The 19,594-nt window shown below is 37.4% G+C and overlaps 1 protein-coding gene across 1 annotated transcript in view; it reads left to right on the top strand.

Moving 5' to 3' along the window:
- The window catches only part of VWDE (von Willebrand factor D and EGF domains), a gene marked incomplete at its 5' end in the record, with an annotated part of 239,537 nt that overhangs the window by 87,141 nt on the left and 132,802 nt on the right, over positions 1–19,594 (top strand). The window contains 5 exons of the mRNA XM_083367117.1: positions 916–1,077; positions 7,837–7,941; positions 10,464–10,578; positions 11,538–11,788; positions 12,936–13,155. Coding sequence (XP_083223243.1) covers positions 916–1,077; positions 7,837–7,941; positions 10,464–10,578; positions 11,538–11,788; positions 12,936–13,155 — 853 coding nt within the window. The remainder of the gene's footprint in view (positions 1–915; positions 1,078–7,836; positions 7,942–10,463; positions 10,579–11,537; positions 11,789–12,935; positions 13,156–19,594) is intronic.

Raw genomic sequence — 19,594 nt, 5'->3', positions numbered from 1 at the left:
GAGGCAAACATAGACTTTAAACAGGGACAGTTTGATAAACCCTATAATGGTAACTACATAGAATGAAACTATGGTCAGAGAATAGTGTTTCTTTGTTCTTTCAAAACCCTAATTGTTTTGGTAGTCCTGTCCCATTACTTCATAATTACACCCTAATTGCCTCACTGATCTCACTAATATAATGTGCTGTGTGTGTGTAAAGTCATTGTTGACACCTAGTGACTACAGACTGCCTGGACTGTAGTTTACTTGCCAAGATTTCAGAAGAGGTTTGCTGTTGCCTCTTTCTTAGAGCACAGAAAGAGTGACTGGCCCAAGCTAGTTTTATGCCTAAGGCAAAAGCTGAACTCATGGTGTCCCACTTTCTAACCGCTACATCAAATAGGCTCTTTATAATGATAACCCAGTCAAAATCTTCCTGTAATCAATCATACATGTACTTTATTCTGCAGAAATTTAAAATGGACTGCTCCAGTACTGTCCATAAGCCAATTTACTGTATGCTTCAGTTTGTCCTGGTCTCCAGTTCAAGCATACCTTTGAAAAATTATTCTACAGGATTTAAAATTATATTTGTATTTTTTCTCTTGTAAAAAGTTTAATGTCAGATTTAATGGATGTCCAGAAAGTAGGTCTTTTGTTCCATATGAATGTGAAGTACTATGGGATATCCAAATGTAACACTGTCTATTGAATTGCATTATCATGTTCCATTATATTTATTTTATTTAGATTACATCATTTTAAAATCCATTATTTAGTATAATTTCTACTACGTGTTCAATGTTAAACAAATTTTCTTACAGCTTTACTTCTAATTACAATCTACCCTAACATACATATGGATCATTTGAAGTATTGCTACATCTAAATCTGCAATGATTAATTCACACCTTATTGCTCTGTTTCCTGTAGTATCACAATGGTGAATGGATAGCCAGAGAACACGAAATCACAAAAGCAACATTTTTGAATCTGACAGTGGCTGAATGCTTAATCCCTCTTCAGAACTACATAGGAACAGAAAATCTTCATTTCAAGATTGATACTGAACCATATGCAAGATGGCAAGTGAAAGTAGGAATTTCTTGTGGTACTAGTAAATAGTTTTTTTTTTTAATTTTTTTAACCATCTATGTATCTACGTAGGTGTCATACCATCCACCCTGCATTGAACTAGTTTGCTAATGAGAATGTCATGGGGTATTTTTTCCAACTATTTTACTGACTCAACGCATATCATGTCTAAATACTACCACAATCTATTAAAAAGGTTATTTTAAAAAAAAACAGTTTAGCAAAACTGATTATTGACAAATCCTTGCTGATTTCTGGTAATCGTGGCATTGTTTCAAGGTTCAGCTAGCTCAGGGGTAGGCAACCTCGGCTCTTTTATGACTCATGGACTTCAACTCCCAGAATTCCTGAGTCAGCTGACTCAGGAATTCTGGGAGTTGAAGTCCATGAGTCATAAAAGAGCCGAGGTTGCCTACCCCTGAGCTAGATCATGTCTTCATGAACTGTTCTCGCATTTCACACATTTTAATATTGGACTAATTTAGGGTGTTTGCCTTCCTTCATCTAGTTTTTCAGCAGTTCTCTCATATTTTTCAAAGATAATATGCAAACCTACACTAGACCTTCAGGAATTTCCTTCTCTACATTTGGATGCAATTCGCCTGGACATAAAAATTTGATCCTATTTAAAATATAAATCCCATAACCATGTGTCTATCGATCTCAAATTCACTTCTTTTCACAAATGTCTGGCAAACGACAACCATCTCACTGGAAATTATTTAGACAGAAAAAAATTGAGCAGCTTTTTATGTTTACTTATTCTGACAAGTTCACTAAGCAATTAGCATGTTAGGTAATCCCCTCCCCCCCTTTGTGCCTCTGTGTTTTTCTCAGATATTGTAATTTTAATTGACCTTTAGCTTTAGCTTTCCTCTTGCCCTCTCTACAGTTCTAGGCTGTCTGTTTTTTCCCTTGATTAGCTTTCCCTGTTTTCACCTTCTTTGTCCTTTATCATTTTAAAAGCTCCAGTCAGTTTTGTATACTGCTCTCCCCCCACATTTGCAATAGTACTTTTTAAAGCAAGTTCTACCTTTTCCAGCAGTTTTCCCCATCTGTTTCTCTTGCAAAAATGCAGGTCTACCCATTGTTTCTTAGTCTCATCTAACCCCCCCCACGTGGTTAAAAAGCAGTGGTGGGATTCAAATATGTGAACAACCGGTTCTCTGTGTGGATGCCATTTCCGGACGTCCATTCTGGATGGTGAGAACCAGCTGAATCCTACCACTGTTAAGAAGATACATATACATATACATAAAAAGGTAAAGGTTCCCCCGCACATGGGTGCTAGTCAATTCCAACTCTAGGGGCCAGTGCTCATCTCTGTTTCAAAGCTGAAGAGCCAGCGCTTGTCTGAGGACGTCTCCATGGTCATGTGGCCGGCATGACTAGACACCTAAGGCGCACAGAACGCTGTTACCTTCCCACCGTAGTGGTCTCTATTTTTCTACTTGCATTTTTATGTGCTTTTGAACTGCTAGGTTGGCAGAAGCTGGGATGAGTAACAGGCGCTCACTCTGTTATGTGGCACTCGGGATTCGACCTGCCAAACTGCCGACCCTCGGATCGACAAGCTCAGCGTCCTAACCCACTGAGCCACTGCACGGAACGCTGTTACCTTCCCACCATAGTGGTCCCTATTTTTCTACTTGCATTTTTATGTGCTTTCGAACTGCATATACATACACATATACATATGCATGCACATATACATATACAGCAACATTGTTATGAAACAGAACAAAATTAAAAACAAAAAAGAAAAGAAGAGCAAAGGAAAGAAATGAGTGATATTTGAAAATCCTATTACAAAGAGGCTCCTAGTATCCTAATCATTATTATGTTCATCGGTTTGATCATTAGAGCTGCACTGAGAAACTAATAGTCTTGAGGGTGTTGGTAAAAGAAAGAAATTGAGGGGAAAAATTGCATTAAGACAGATCGGTCTGCTTTTGCCTGCAAACCAGTTGAATGTTAAGCTAATATTTATTTCATGCTTAAATCTGATTTCCTTGGGATTACAACCTGTTCTCCATGTTAAATGTTTGCAATACTTCCATCACCTCTACATTGTTGTTACCTTGGATCTTGACTTCTGTATTAGAGATTGACTCTTGTCAAGGGCAGGATATAGGGTGTAATTCCAAGTAGCCAGGATTTACATTTGCTACTTATAATCCCACATGAAAACAAATTCAGTGCAATGCCAATTGAATGTATTATGCACTAATAAATTGAGTTGCAATTGTAGAACTGGATGGACTTGCTGGGAGTTTTAACACCTCTACCTTCTGCCAGCTCTAATTAAACATCTTGACTCTTAGCCTATTGATTAGGGAAGGGAAACGAAAGGAAATTATGTGGTGAGAGTCTGAAGCAAACAGACATTTTTCATACTGTAAGCCTATTTTTCCGGCAATATGCTACTGAAGTGCAATTTATCTTGTTTTGCAGCAATCACCTGGGGTGGACTGAGACAATGCAGAACACTCTAAAGTTTTATTTAGAAACAACAAATTTCATTGCGCATACAAACTGACCACAGTATGAAACTATAGATAAATATGAGTAAAATATACATAGTAAATTATGTTATATCGTAGGACAGTTAAAGAGATTACATAAAACATTTGTAATATTTAAAGCAACTGACTCTCCCCCTGCTGCTTGACAATCTTCTGCTAAGGTCAAAAGAAAGAGACTTGCATTACTTCCCCTAAAGGGCAAGGTGTTTATTGACATGAGCAGAATTGTCCAACCTTTGACTCTTTCATCATAGTCAAAATCATCCTACAAAATGTATCAAACCGGGATAATTTTGGAGGAATATTTGTGACTTAACACAGATAAATTCTAGAAAACCTAGGGGAAACGTTGCTTCGCGCAACACATATTCTGCAAAGGCAACTTCATGCTCCAGTTAGTAGGTCACAGTGAGATCTAGCAAAATGGGTGAGTTGATGACAATAATCTGTACTCTGTGACACAAATGGAAAGGTCATAGCACATCAGTTTTATCAGTTGTGTTTGTTGCACAGCAGAAGCTACATACAGCAAAAGAAACATAAAGTCATACAGCTATTTCTAGTAGATTTAATTCAAACAAAAACAAGGAAAAAGTTTGAGGTATTCTCTGGCTGAGCAGAATTGATAGAAAATAAATTGGGTAGTTCATAGCTGTCCATGTGTTCTGTGAAAAGCAAGTTCCATCTCGTTCATTTTCTGCTTGCAAATGCATTTGGTCTCCTCCCATTTTTGTGGGATACAAAAGGCTTCTTCTTCTTGTGCCGTATCCATTATTGGACACTGGCGATCACGTTGGCGATCCTGTTTTTATCAACAGCCGCACGGAAAAGTGCTGCTGAGTTTTGTCCAAACCAATCCCTTAGATTTTGAAGCCATGATGTTCTTCTTCTGCCTGGACCTCATTTGCCTTCAGTCTTTCCCTGGAGGATTAAATGGAGCATGCCATATTTTTCTGGGTGTCGCATCACATGTCTGAAATATTATAACTTTCGTTTTTTAATTGATTTGATGATTTCCCTTGGCTTTCCCAGGCGGCTGATCACATCCTCATTTCTGATCTTGTCAACCCAGTTTATACATAACAGCCGCCTGTAAATCTACATTTCAAATGTTTCTGGTCTCTTCAGGTGGCTTTCTGTCAGAGACCAACTCTCTACTCCATAGAGCAGGATAGAAAAAACATAACATCTGACAAGCCTGATTTTCAATCTTAGGCTTATGTCATGACTGCAGAAGATTTTTTTTCATTTTGAAGAATGCTGTTCGAGCTTTCTCTATCCTTGTCTTTACTTCAGTGGTCATGTCCCAGCTTTTGTGTAAATTAGAACCGAGACTTAGGTTATCAAAAGGCCTAGGTTATCAAATCTGAACCCTTTACAGCAGGGGTGTCAAACTGCTGGCCCATGGGCCGGATGCGTCACCAGGAAACTGCTACCACCCCATTGCCGGCAATGGGGAAAAAGCTCCGATACATTGCCCAACGTCATGTGATGTCGCAAGTTTGACATGTCTGCTTTACAGGTAGTCCTTGCTTAATTGTTGCCTGGTGTAGCAACCTTTCAACTCATAACAGTGCTGGAAAAAGTAGCTTTGCAACCAGTCCAGAAACTTGCAACAGCCAAGGGGTCTCCATGATTATATAATCACGATTCAATCGCCTTGTTACCTGTATGAATTTATGATGGTTGCATGTCCCATGGTTATGTGATCACCATTTACAAGTTCACAGCTGGCTCATGACAAATTGTTTTTAAATTGTGATTTTAATTTTTGGGGGCTAGACCTAATTTAATTTTATTTTAATTTTATATTGTATTGTTTTTAAATTTTGCCTTGTAAACCGCCCTGAGTCCTTCGGGAGTAGGGCGGTATATAAACCGAATCAATAAATAATAAATAAATAATAAATAAATAGTGTCAATGGAAAAAACAACAGTAATTTACAAGTCAGTAGTCATGTTATATATCATGCTCAATGACCACAGTAGTACTACTGTGTTCAGCACAGTCACATGATGTTTCACTTAACAAATGCAGTGGTGGGATTCAAATATGTGAACAACTGGTTCTCTGCCATTCTGGGCCTGGGCAACAAAAAAAATAGCTACCAGTTCTGACGAAGTGGTGTGAACTGGCTGAATCCCACCACTGAACAAATGCATTACTTAGTGATGGAGTCGCCAATTCCAGTTGTGGAAGTTAAATCTACCTGTGCTTTAATAGTTAGCCTACAGTCCCATTTAGTGAAATAAGTGTTTATTTTTCCACTTATTCTCTGTCTTTTAGTTTGGATCTTAGAATAAATGCTGGTTTCTATGTTCAAGTTAATATTCTCACTTTAGAGCTCAATATATTACTCTAATTTTCCGAGTGTCTAATAAAAATGTAATACAAATAGTGTGATATCTATTTTAAATATAAATGTGAACTTTTAGGACAACATTATATATTTCAATTGTCAGTGTGAACTTGGCTCCTGTTTACATTTTTAAACAGAGCAGGATTTTTTTTTAAATGCAATGCATCCTCTTTGAATTGTTTGAAATGCAGAGAAAGCTAAAACACATATTCAAAACATATTTCAGTGATGGAAAGTATTAACAGCAGCTCCATTTCAGCACCTTTTTCAAACAATGAAATAAAAAGTACATTTAATAGCTTTCTCAGCCTTTAGATATAGCATTTGTATTGTGCACATTTTTCTTTTTGTAGAGTGTCAATTTATAAGCACCATGAGTTTTTAAATTGAGCCCAAGCTAAATAAAACTTCATACACATATTTACTGTTCAATATTTAGTCTTCTAATAAGCATGTCAGTGATAGTTCTGTTTTTCAGAGAAAAATAAAATGCAAATTAAGTAAAATACACTATCTTCTGTAGTTACTCAGGCTACATGAAATTCAGTGTGTACTATCAGACCATAATTCATATAGAGTGGCAAAAATATAATTGAAATTTAAAAATACAGACACATCTCCTTTTAGAAAGCTGGTGTGCATGTTCAGAGCAACATTCTCTATTACAAGTGCAAACTTACTCTTAATCTTCTGTATCTATTTTATACAATGTAGTGATAGAATATGAAACATATTGCCTTCAAATGTAAAATATGTTATGCAGTTTAGAATTCAATTCTACCTTTCATGTCAAAATCTGAATTTGGTATCCACCTCTGTTTTCACAAAAGACCAACAAGTAAAGCCTACCTAATAATGTTCATTGCTTATAATAGTATCATTGCTATCATTACATTATTTGAATAAAATAGCAAATGATGACATGAGATGAGATACTAGAAATCAAAAAAACAATGTAAGGGAAGGAGTGGCAGAGGTGTGGGGGTAAAATTAAAAGAGGGATCAGCCTTGAATCTCAATATAGCCACAAGTGAGCTAAGTTCAACCCCCTTGAATTCACTTGACACTTATCTAACTCCTAGCAGGTGTAAACTGTTAGTTGACAATATTATTGTGCACAGGCATGAGGAGCAATAAATCAGTTTAATTATACCTGATCGTTTGTGCCTAACAAAGAATTTATCAATGCACGTGGTTAGATATTTTGGAACAAATACAACTTAGATAATTAACTTACATAATTACCTATTGCAGGTTTGAGTCCTGTGCCAAATACAGGGTGAACATTCTTTTTCTTGTATCTACCACGCTGTCTCCAGTTAAATGTATTATTCCTCTATCTATAGGAAATACATGTGAGAGAAGCTTATTTTACAGAATGTTTGTTTCAAGATGTGATATTTTATGAATGAATTAGTATCTCAGGAATGGAAATTTATCTTGGGTGGAATAGAGGACACAATCTACCCAACAGAATTGTCTTGCTTTGAAGCAATCTCAATAAAATAATGTTGACATCCATAAAATTTCTCTTGAGTAAATGGACTGCAGTCAGTTTGAAATAGGATTTATTGCTCAAAATTGTGTCTATTTGAGTAAAAAAAAAACCAAGAACAGATTTAACAAAGCACACAGTTCTCAGAAACCCCAGATTTGATCTGAGCAAAAAGATATTTTGGTAATAAATGAATGGCTTTTCAGTATGCTGCATCCAGTGATTTATTAGCTTGCTAGAAAGTAACTCACAAGTGGTTTAATTTATCTTCTTGGCAGACATTTAATCCAGGGATGTATTTAGAATGTACAGACAATGTCGACATGGAACTGGATCACACAAAATGATATATTTTTGTATTTTTATTTTTATTTTTTAGATTTCTAATGATGGATTCCAGTACAGCAATTCAAAAGTTCTGACCTTGTATGATGGACTCTGTCAAGATTGCAACTTCCGTCAAAATGGGCTTTGCAAATTAAAGGTAATTTCAAAACACTTAGAGGTGTAGCAGTGAACATCCATCTTCTTCTTAACCCTCCAGCTTCCTAAAGTGAGTGATGTGGCTAGACAAGTCTCAGGGAACATCATTTGTTTACTGATCAGTTAGAAAACTATATATATAGTATAGTATTTGCTTCTTGACATCAGTAGCTGAAAAGCAAATAAAAACAAGCCTGTTTTTCAAAATGTATTACTTAATGTCCATGCAAAACATAGCAGCTATGTGCTGAAAATGGAAGTTAATAGGAATGGAAAAATAATGAGATTTCCAAGATTATCTTTTATGTAAAATAAAAAGTTCCTATTGATATAGAACGTTTGCTGGAAAGGCATTATCAAGCAGCTTTTGACTTTTATAATACATGGTGACAGAGTCCTAATAGTTAGCTCAGATTTACTGGCAGTGTTCCAACTATTGCTTCTATAGCTATTACCTTTGAGTATACTGTACATGCAAGTTTGACTAGATTTGTTTCTCTCAGAACTGCCCTGTATTGACTTTTCTGCATTAAAAAATCTACCATTGTTTAATTTGAAACCAAGTGTAGAATGTGGTATCTTTCTTTAGACTTGCTAAGTTCAGTGGTTTAGCTACAATGTTTATTCCACATAGAGTTTGCTGTTAGACTAATTTACCTTCAGGCAGGAATCCTTTAGTTTCAAACAAAGCAATGGCATTTTACGATTGGTAGGTCATAAATGCTGTACCAGTCAAAAATGTATGTGGTCCATTTTGAGGCCAGATACATTCATGTAAAAAAAAAAGATGCCAAAACCTTTTCAACTACTCCCTTTTTAAAATTTAAACGGTCAGGACAGGTGAGGCAGGACTTGGTAGGTACCAAAAAAGTATCATGTAGCTCAGGGGTCCCCAACTTATGGGCCACAGCCCAGTATTGGACTGTGAGCTCTTGGCCAGTGGGCTGCAGAAATGGCTGGCCAGGACACGCACATGTGGGCGCGCGTTCCCCCCACTTGTGCCCACAGCCCTGTTTGCGCATGCACATGGGCATGAAAGGGAGCGCTAGTGCAGAGGGGAATGTGTACCCCATTTGTGTATGTGTGAATGGGCTGCTAATGCAGGGTGTGTGAGCATGGCCCATTTCAAATTCCAAATTATGCACGGGCATAATTTGGAAGCTGCTGTCCCCTCCAGGCTATGAGCCCGGAAAGGTTGGAGAACTCTGATGTAGCTACTTTGGCACCCTGACTTGCTACACAGATTCAGATAATCTCCTGTGTGTGTTGTTTGTGGCTGCTTTATGTACTTCACTCAGTGGTCATAGAAGCTGCCCAGAGTCACCTTATAGGGGAGATGGGTGACATAAAAATTTAATAAATATTTTTTTTTAAAATGGGAAGTCTCCTGGATTAATTAGAAATAAAGAATCCTGGAGCAAATAATGATCCTTTAAGAAATAACAACTTAGGAAGACAGTTGTAAAGAATCAAAAGGAACATTTCTCAATTAGAGGCATGTCCTATTGTTTGAACTAACATACTGTCCATAACAAATGTTAAACTCAAACATTCAGTGTACTAAGAATTACAGTCCTCTCTGCCCATCCCAACCCCTAGTTTATTTAAATGGCTCTCTGCAGGCTGGGTTTTGCCCATCTTGTGTTAGATCAGAACTCCTATTTCCCCAGACTACCTAGGGATAATGGGAGTTGCAGTCCAATATATTTGGAGACACTGAAGTCATTCTTTGAGATAGCAACCATGTTTTTTTTCTCCTAACAGAAGTAATTATTTGCTGCTATAAACTGCTAAAAGTCATTTGAGATGGGTGATATAGAACTACTCACTGTCAGAACTTACAAGAATTGTTTTTCCTTCATCAAGGACTTTGAGTAGAGAAGGATATCAGTACTATGGCTTTTATGCCAATGTTTAAAAAAATATTTAAAGGAATTACTTGATAAATACTACATTTTGGAATTAATATGTATAATTAAGTACTATGTTATAGCCAAAATAAATCTAAATTTCATTTAAAGAGAAAATGAAAAAAAAATCATGAGAATATATATTTTTCTGAAACCTTCAACCTGTTTTTCTTTTAACCATCTAATTTGGGGAGGAAAGATGGCCAAGAAATCACATAGATCCCCACCTACCTTATTGGATGGGGTACGTTTGTACTGGCCATGATAAAGACACAAAACCAGGGAAGGCCCTTCCAGGCCATGTGCAGGCATTTTGAAGACATTTATCTGACATGTTCATTGCTTTTGTTGTTTGTAAAAGCAAGAATAATCAATCAATCAATCAATCAAAAACACTGGGAACCCAGGAGCCATATATATATAATCTAATTGGTCTTCATTGTCTCCTTGAATGTTATCTATGTCTATATAACATTCAAGGAGAAAATGAAGATTCACTTAGACTTTTCCCTTGGGAATGTATTGAATTGATTATTTTCCCGTGATTTTTATAAATAAATATAATATGCTATTTCAAGTGACTAATACTCATTTTTGTTTTTCCTCCTGGCAGGAAAATACATGCAAAATAGATGGTTTATGCTATGCAAAAGGTGACCCAAGTCTCACCAGCTCTTGTCTTTTTTGTGAGCCATCAATTTCTAAATTTACTTGGTCTGTCAATAAAAGTAAGTCCTCTGGGCCTTATAAAAACAGGTGTTATAATGCAAAAATGCATTCTTCAAGTGAATGTATTCTTGGCTTGGACAAATAGAATATATTTCTAATATTTAACCAGGCTACAAAATTATTATCTTTGGAGAAGGCCATCCTGATTTTTGCAAAGCAAAGCATTTTAGACCTTTGTCATTACATAGAGGTTTTCATTTTCTTTAATTTGACAGTTGACCATAATACATAAAATCAGCATCCACCATTGATCACAAGTACCGCTGCAAAAGCCACACGATATGGTAATATTCATCAATTACTTATGAGTAAGTTGAAGATTTTCCAACTCAGCAAACTGTTAATTTATTTTCAGGACAGATTATTTTGATTTTCCTTTAAAAAAAATTTTTTATTCACACGGTGCATTTCCAATAGAAAAGCACAACATAAAATGTAGATTTAAACTTACTGAAGTTTTTGTAGGACTATGACTGTAGAACTGGCCTTCTATTTGTTTTTATTTTAAATTACAGTTTAACATTCACCACAGCCACCCCACTCAAATTCAGATGTTAATCACTTTGTGCAATATGAAAATAAGATGAGAGGTTTTTTTCCCCACCAGAAAAACCTGTTGATGCATTTCCTCTCTCTGCATCATATTAGATAATCACTTAAGGGGCTCATTTCAACTCTGTGATTCCTTTAAAGGTTTTGTTGATTAGAAAAAGGAGAGCGAATGAAAAAAGAATTACAGCTTTTCTGAAGAAAAGCTCACTAGCAGTAAACGTATTAATTTTATCAGTTGTTCTTAAACCTTCTAAGTATGGATGGTGTTCCTCCAAGTTACTAGCTGGAATTGTTAAATTGCTTGTCATTTGAAATAAAATGTTTACAGTTTTTTTTCTTAAATAAAACAATATTCCCTAGCCTAACAACCCCCTCTAATTTCGGCTGTTTTTTATGTTTAATTTAGACAACCTGCCACCTGTGTTTCTGGGGCCCTCCAATCAGCTTCTAACGTTTGCAGGGGAGACTTTTGTTTATCAGCTGCAAGCAGTGGATCCTGAGAGATCAGCCGTACTTTTTGCTTTAGAAGCTGGCCCTCCAGGGGCCTCCCTCTCTCCTGCTGGCCTTCTCATCTGGCAGGTCCATTCTGCAGAAGAAGAGAGTTTTGAATTCACCGTATCTGATGAATGCAATGCACAAAGCAGACATTCAGTGCAGGTAGGAAGGAGATCTACAATCCTTCAAAAGCTAGTCTGTAGGCTCTTGGTTACTCCAATTATAGTTAATAATTTGTTATTGTCTTTAAAAAGCCAAGACTTCAGCTGTTTTCAAGTGAGTGAATATTATCATTCACGACAGTGATGATCAATTAATCTAACAAATATCCTGGAGAAAGTGAATCCCATATATTCAATGAATCAGAAAGGGGACTATATCGATTGGCAAACAGTGGTCTTTCAGACAGCAAACTGGTTAATGGTTCATTAATCTTCTTTAAAACATGCTGTGTGCATGTGGATCTTTGATGAAAAACGCATAATGACACAAAGGACCAGGTTTTAGCCATAAAGGGAAAACTATAATTCATTTGCAACAATATTTTATAGGGGTTTTTCCCCCTCTTATATTATTTACTCCTTAACATTGGTTTCTTGGCCATGCTTTCCTTCTTTGTCTTTATAGCATGCTGTTCTATTAATTTTGCAGTAGCATTTGGTAATAATGCAAGTGCACAGGAGGAAGAAACTCACAGCTAAAAGAGGCTGGCTAACATGGATAATTGCTAAGGGAATTGTATAAAATAAATGTTAACTCAGATCACTAGATATAAAATTTATGCAGAACCTGGAGGTATTAGCAACAAAACCCCTAGGAGTTAGATTCATTGAGCAGTCAAGTCCAATCTATACATTATGCTAAGTAACCAGTTGCTTTTAAGAATGGCAAATGCAGAATTAGTCCTTTTTCCTTTGTGATGTCTAGAAGTCAGTGATATCTTTATATCATGATGCTTCATGTTTGTTGACTCTTAACAGCCAATAATAGAAGGGAAGGAGATAAAGAACATTATAACATTAGAAGATTGTTCGAAGTTCTATTAGATATTAGAAATAAAAAAGATGAATGAGTATTTTTAGCTTTCAAGTAGCAGTTATGCATTTATCATGTATTTGTGGTTTGTTTCTCAATATCGTCTGCAAATATTGAGAAATTTGGTATCTTTCAGGGAATAAATGCATTTTTACTATTACATTTTGAGTCACAAATCACTCTTACATATCATTACATAGGAACTTCAGTAAGTAGCCTTATTGTAAAGTAATAAAATGCACACTTAAATACAAGACAATCTTGCCTTTTGTAGGTTTCAGTGAAGCCTTGTGGCTGCTTGAATGGTGGAACTTGCATCACCAACATTAACTTCCCTCCTGGCATTGGAGAATATCTGTGTATGTGTCCCAGTGAATTTGAAGGGGAACATTGCCAAAACAGCCATACTCATTGTGAATCAAATCCATGCGGTATTGGTTCTTGTATTGGTGGAATAGACAGCTACCAGTGCAAATGTCCAGCAGGCTGGAGAGGTGAGTAGTGTTTCACAATCCACTCCAGAATTTCCTCTTTTCCTATTTAATTTTAACACAATTAGATTATAAATGTTGTTCTTGTTAGTTGCGAAGTCGTGTCTGACCCATCGCGACCCTATGGACAATGTTCCTCCAGGCTTTCCTGTCCTCTACCATCTTCTGGAGTCCATTTAAGCTCACACCTACTGCTTCAGTGACTCCATCCAGCCACCTCATTCTCTGTCGTCCCCTTCTTCTATTGCCCTCAATCCTTCCCAGCATTAGGCTCTTCTTCAGTGAGTCCTTCCTTCTCATTAGGTGGCCCAAAGTATTTGAGTTTTAGCTTCAGGATCTGGCCTTCTAAAGAGCAGTCAGGGTTGATCTCCTCTAGGACTGACCGGTTTGATCGCCTTGCAGTCCAAGGGACTCGCAGGAGTCCTCTCCAGCACCAGAGTTCAAAGGCCTCAATTCTTTGGTGCTCAGCCTTTTTTATGGTCCAACTTTCACTGCCATACATTGCAACTGGGAAGACCATAGCCTTGACTATACGCACTTTTGTTGACAGGGTGTTGGTCAAAATAAAAATTGAGAATCATCATTTTATCACAGCAGAAGTATTCTTTTGATAAAGCCAATGAACCCTATCCAAAAAAACAGCTGTTTCTTTTTCAAGGCAAGCATTTGTTTGTAAATGGAAGACTCCTAAAAAACGATAAGCTGATGTTATTTGAAGAGAAAAAAAAGAAAGTTTACCAATCAATCTAAGTTATAGTATGGTGCGTTTGATTTTTTGTTAGTGTGTTCTGCAAATCCAGTTATTGTGTTTTGCAAATGTTTATAGTTTAATACTGTATAAAGCTACTCAACTGTGGTTAGTTCAACAAACTGGAAAAGCAAACCATGATAGCATGAATGAACCCAGTTATAACTTTATGGAAAGCTACCTTTCTAGTACTATCAATGAAATACAGGTAGTCCTTGACTTATGACCATAATGGAACCCAAAATTTCCATTCCAAGCAAGACAGTTATTAAGTGAGTTTTGCCCCATTTTACGACCTTTCTTGCCACAGCTGTTAAGTGAATCACTACAGTTAAGTTAGTAATCTGGTTGTTAAGTTAATCTGGCTTCCCCATTGACTCTGCTTGTCAGAAAGTCACAAAAGGTGATCAGATGACCTTGGGACATAGGAACAGTCATAAGTATGAACCAGTTGCCAAGCATCTGAATTTTGATCACATGATCATGGGGATGATGCAAAGGTTATAACTCTGAAAAACAATCGTAACTCACTTTTTCAGTGCCATTGTAACTTTAAACAGTCACTAAACAAACTGTTGTAAGTCAAGGACTAGATAGATAGATAGATAGATAGATAGATAGATAGATAGATAGATAGATAGATAGATAGATAGATACAGTGGCATAGCGTGGGGGGTGCAGAGGGGGCCGGCCGCACCGGGCGCAACATCTGGGGGGGCGCACTCGCACTGAGCTGCTCAGGGAGCCCCAAGGGCTGCACAGAGTTGGCTTGGCTCCGCTCTCGAGCTGCTCTTTCTTGCAAAGCGAAATGAGTCCGGCAGGTGAGATAGGCGGCCACATAAACTGAATAAAATAAATAGAAGCGGCCAACTCTCCGCCCAGGCTCAGGCCAATCGCAAGCGCCCCGCAGGCGCCCTGGCAGGTTTGGCCGAGCGAAGACGGACCCGCTGGCCGGCCGGCCTAGCTTCGTGCGCATGCGTGGCTTTATTTAGCGGGGCTCACGTGCGAGCTTGAATGCAGCGGCTCTTGCAGGTCGGAGCCCCACCCAGCCGCCCTCGAGAGGGACCCGGAAGCATCCCACATGCGCGCGACTCTTCTTGGAAAGTCTACGCCGCTGCGGGGCGCGTCTTTTCAGCAGTGCCGTGACGTCACCACCCGCCCGCCCCTCTATTTCCGCTTCCGGTTGCCTTGCCCCGGGTGCTGACAACCCACGCTACGCCACTGGATAGATAGATAGATAGATAGATAGATAGATAGATAGATAGATAGATAGATAGATAGATAGATAGATCTAGCCAGCCAGCCAGCCAGCCATCTGGTTCGTGAAATCCAATTCTTTGCCAAACATTAATAGTGGAACTTCCATCTTCCATATTATATCGTAGAGCATGGGTGTCAAACTCGCTGCATCACCTGACGTGTCACGATGTATTGTGACTTTTTTTGCATTGCCACAGCTGGAGTGGCCGCGGCCTCCATATGATGCAACCAGCCTGCAAGCCAGCAGTTTGACACCCCTATGGTAGATCAATGCTGACTCATATTCAGTATCTTCATTTGTCTTCAGAATGTCTTTAGAATAAGTAGGAGTAAGTAAGGACCACCAAGAGCTCTCATGCTCTTTTGAAGGAGAAACACTAAATTAGTAAAATGGTACTAAAATTGGGGTTGTGTTGGGTGCCATGTTACAGGCCAACACAAATGGAACACAAGTCTGATGATGTAATAGAGCAGTTATCAAAGATCTATGGTTGGTAATAGTACATTGGCACAATATTCTGCTCCAAGCTGAGTACCACCTAATTCACAAATCTGAAAGCAGTTATTTCAAGTCAAAAGTATAATCAAATCCTGTAAGATTGTGTGAAGTTCTTCACCGCAGTATTTTTAAAAACCATCACTATTTCCCCATAAACTTAAATTTAAGCAATTGCTTTCCGACATTTTCATTGGATGCTAGTCTGCTAATTTTGTTTTCTTTACCCGCATGAACAGAGTGATAAAATATTGCCTGCTAAGAAAAAGAAAGACACCTGCTTCAATTACTCTCCTTTTTCTAGTTCATTTAAATAAAATATTCATTGTTTCAGCAGCTGCTTCCTGAGCCGAAAATAGCAAACATGAGGAAAATGCGGGGAGGAATAAAGAAATGATTGAAAGGCATTCCTATTTCATTCAGTATTTTAATAGCAGGTGAAAAATTATATGCAGGTGGAGCTGAAAACCAGCTGAGAGGTAGATGAATTTACTCCAGGGCAGATTCTGTTACAGCAATAAGGCTTCTTGAAGTCATGTTTGTCTCAATTACCCAGAAAACTATCAATAATCTAATGAGCAGGTAACACTGCACTGCTCAAGTGACAAGACCATTATGGCATCACACCTTTACAAATGATAGCAAACAGATAGTAACAAAACACTTGCTCTTCAGAGATCATGTTAAATATCATCTCTAGAGAAGCTCATTACTAAAAGTGTAGGAAGCACTGTTGTGCATGCAAAACTACCACTATATTCTAAATCCCATTTTGCTGTCACTGACAGGATGATAGTAATTGCAGATGTGCACAGGGGGAACAAGGAGATGGCAGAGATTAAAAAATGAACAGGAGCAATGGAAATGTTTACGCAAAGTACAGGCCCAGAGTTCATCTTTTCTGGTTTAAACTTCCATAAACAGGTTCTCCTGTTGAGACCTCATTCCAAATCTATTTCTGGATATTCAAAGTATTTAGAGCATATGGTTTCTATCCATCTTTTCTGAACAGGAGGCAGTAGCAAAACACAAATACTAACACACGTAAAGCATAAGCTTCACAGTGAACCATGTTTATCAAAACACTTCTTCACTTCGTGAGAACCACACACAATTTATTGAATTGCTTCAGTGGTATATGTTGATTGAGAAAGCATTGGTGACCAAAAGAGCATGTGCATTTTCACAGTATATTTTTTTTTGGGGGGGGGTTAAACTTGTTTCCCTTAATCAAGCATTCCTTCATACATTCTTGCTGCCTTCAAGGTTAAATAGAGGTGCATGTACTCATATGACCTGGCTTGCTATCATTTTCTACTCTTCCTAGTAAAGCTCAATAAACTTTTGGTGTTTTATTTAAATATCTTCTTGTCTTCTGAGAACATTGTTAAAACTTCCTTTTAGACTAAAAGCCCAAAGTTCTTTGACTTATCTTTTAGCAAAAATATTGTGGGAGATAATAGATAAAATTGAAGAGATTCTTTTATTACCAGACTAAATTCATCCATTGTTCCTAAGATTTTTACTCACCAAAGATGAAAAAAAGATTCCTTTTTCATTTAATGAAGTTTGATATAAAGTGGATGTCTCAATAAGTCTTCCTCTTCAAATATTTTCTACCCAGAAATATTCCACATTGTAAAGAACAAGGCAGTCCTGTGCTGTACATGTTGTTTTTCCTAATATTTACCTACAACGTAGAATACAGCCTATGCTGTTCATTTGGTTGTTCAGTGTTTATCACAGGAAAAGTTGATATTTTGACTGAGTCCCCACTGGACTTGAAAATGTAATATAGTAGTCTGTCTTGAGATACCAAGCTCTGTAGGAAAATATGTGATGGGCTAGAAAGATATTTTCATATTCCTTCAGTCCTCTTAATTATCTCACTGTCCCTCACTGAAGCAGCAATCTGTTCAGTAATTGTTCAGAGTGAGCTAAACTTTTTCTGCCGTATAACTATATGCAAAAGGTAGTGTTTCCTTGTGTGTGTTTTAACATAAAGAAAGGGAAATGCAAATAGAATATGCTCATAGTTTTTATATAATTTTGAGAGCTGATAGAAGAAAGAACAATAATTAATCCTCTCTGCTTGTAAGAATCAATGGTTTTCAAACAGTGGATTATATATTAAATTTAACATTGACAATAATGATAATTATAAGAAATATAATTGTCACAAACTCATGCCAGTTGCCAAGTGCCTAAATTTATATCACGTGATATAAATTATTGTGATGGTCATAAGTGCGAGGACCAGTCATAGGTCTCTTTTTTAAAAAAATCCATTGTAACTTCAAACGATTGCTAAAGGAATGCTTGTAAGCGGAGGACTACCTCTATAATCAAAAAAAAAATCTTTTGATGAAGTCAGTTTCTTTTTTTAACTTCATTATTTAAAAAAATAGAAACATTTTTAAAAAGCACAGATTACTGAAAAAGTAATTATGACATAGTACACTGCTGGACCTTTTTTTTTTTTAAAAAAAGTGAAAAAGTATATTGTGTAAAGAAAAACACATACACACAGACATTCACACACACACGGCTGACTCAGGAATTCTGGGAGTTGAAGTCCACGAGTCATAAAAGAGCCAGGGTTGCCTACCCCTGCTCTATACCAAGCAGCTATTCTATTTACTGCACTACTACTGCAGAACTATCGATGGAGGTGGTTTAGAAGATTAGGACCATGGTAACCTCATCAGTCATTTGAGGTAAACCTCTGCCTCTGCAAAGTAATCAATGTGAGATATACATAATATGGTAATATTGTCCATTCCTACCATCCAAAAACAGTGGCTAGCTCACATTGTTGATGGGACAATCTGGCAATCTGAAGAAGCCCTTAGAGCAAAATCAATCCTCTATCATACATTGCTAAAACAAATGAAATCCAAGTGGTCTCTTTTTGTTTGTTTGTTGATTTGTTTGTTTTAGAAAAGCACTTTCATTGTAAAAGCTCCTTGGCCCTAGTCACCTCCAGCTTGGACTACTGTATAAAGCACTCTACATGGGGGTACGATCTGTCAGGGACCTTCCCTGCCTTGGTGCTTGCCTTATTCTCTCCCCCCACCCCCCACCCCCAAGTTAGGCTAGCTCCATCCCTGTTAATGTTTAGGAAGAGCCTTGAGACCAGTTTATGCAGTGGTGGGATTCAAATATGTGAACAACTGGTTCTCTGTGTGATGCCGCTTCCAGAAGTCCATTCTGGGCCTGGGCAACAAAAAACTAACTACCGGTTCTGCCAAAGTGGTGTGAACTGGCTGAATCCCACCACTGAGTTTATGTCATCTGTCTTGGGGGGGTCACAGACAACCAGCAATATTTTAAGGTTTTACTATGTATAATATGTGATTGCTATACTTTTCTCTGCCTTCAGACATAAAATACCCCTACCTAAGCAATACAGTAGAAATTTTCTTTGAAAGTTATTTATATGCTGCATTCAAACTCTTCCTGTTTAGGTTGATATGCAGTGACTGCTTAGGAAAATAGTTTCACATAACATATAATTCCTAAGATAATACTTACACATTTTAATTATTCTTTAACTTTTGCAAATTATATTTTTATAATTATTGTTTTTATAATATATATATTTTTAGATTGTGGTTTTTCTTTACTTGTTATTTGCTGCCCTAAGTCACTTCTGGTGAGATGGGCAGTTATCTTTGTTAACAAAAACAAACAAACTGCTTTCTGTCTTTCTTATAAGTGTTTGATCTGTAGTTCATACATAGTTTTCTACAGTGCTTTTTTGTAAAAGAAAAAGGTGCCGGAACTCACACATGTCATACAACCAGCCTTGCCTATCCTACAAGGTTCCATCCAAAAAAGGTGCCAGAACTCCGTTCTGAGCGTTCTATGAGAAAAAAAGCCCTGGTTTTCTATAGCTCACATCATGGAAAGCTTTGTCAGCTGTTTCTTTCTTTCAA

The sequence above is a fragment of the Vipera ursinii genome (assembly GCF_947247035.1).
Source record: "Vipera ursinii genome assembly, chromosome: 1".
Classification (NCBI taxonomy): Eukaryota; Metazoa; Chordata; class Lepidosauria; order Squamata; family Viperidae; genus Vipera; species Vipera ursinii.
This window is presented reverse-complemented; position numbering and strand designations above follow the sequence as displayed.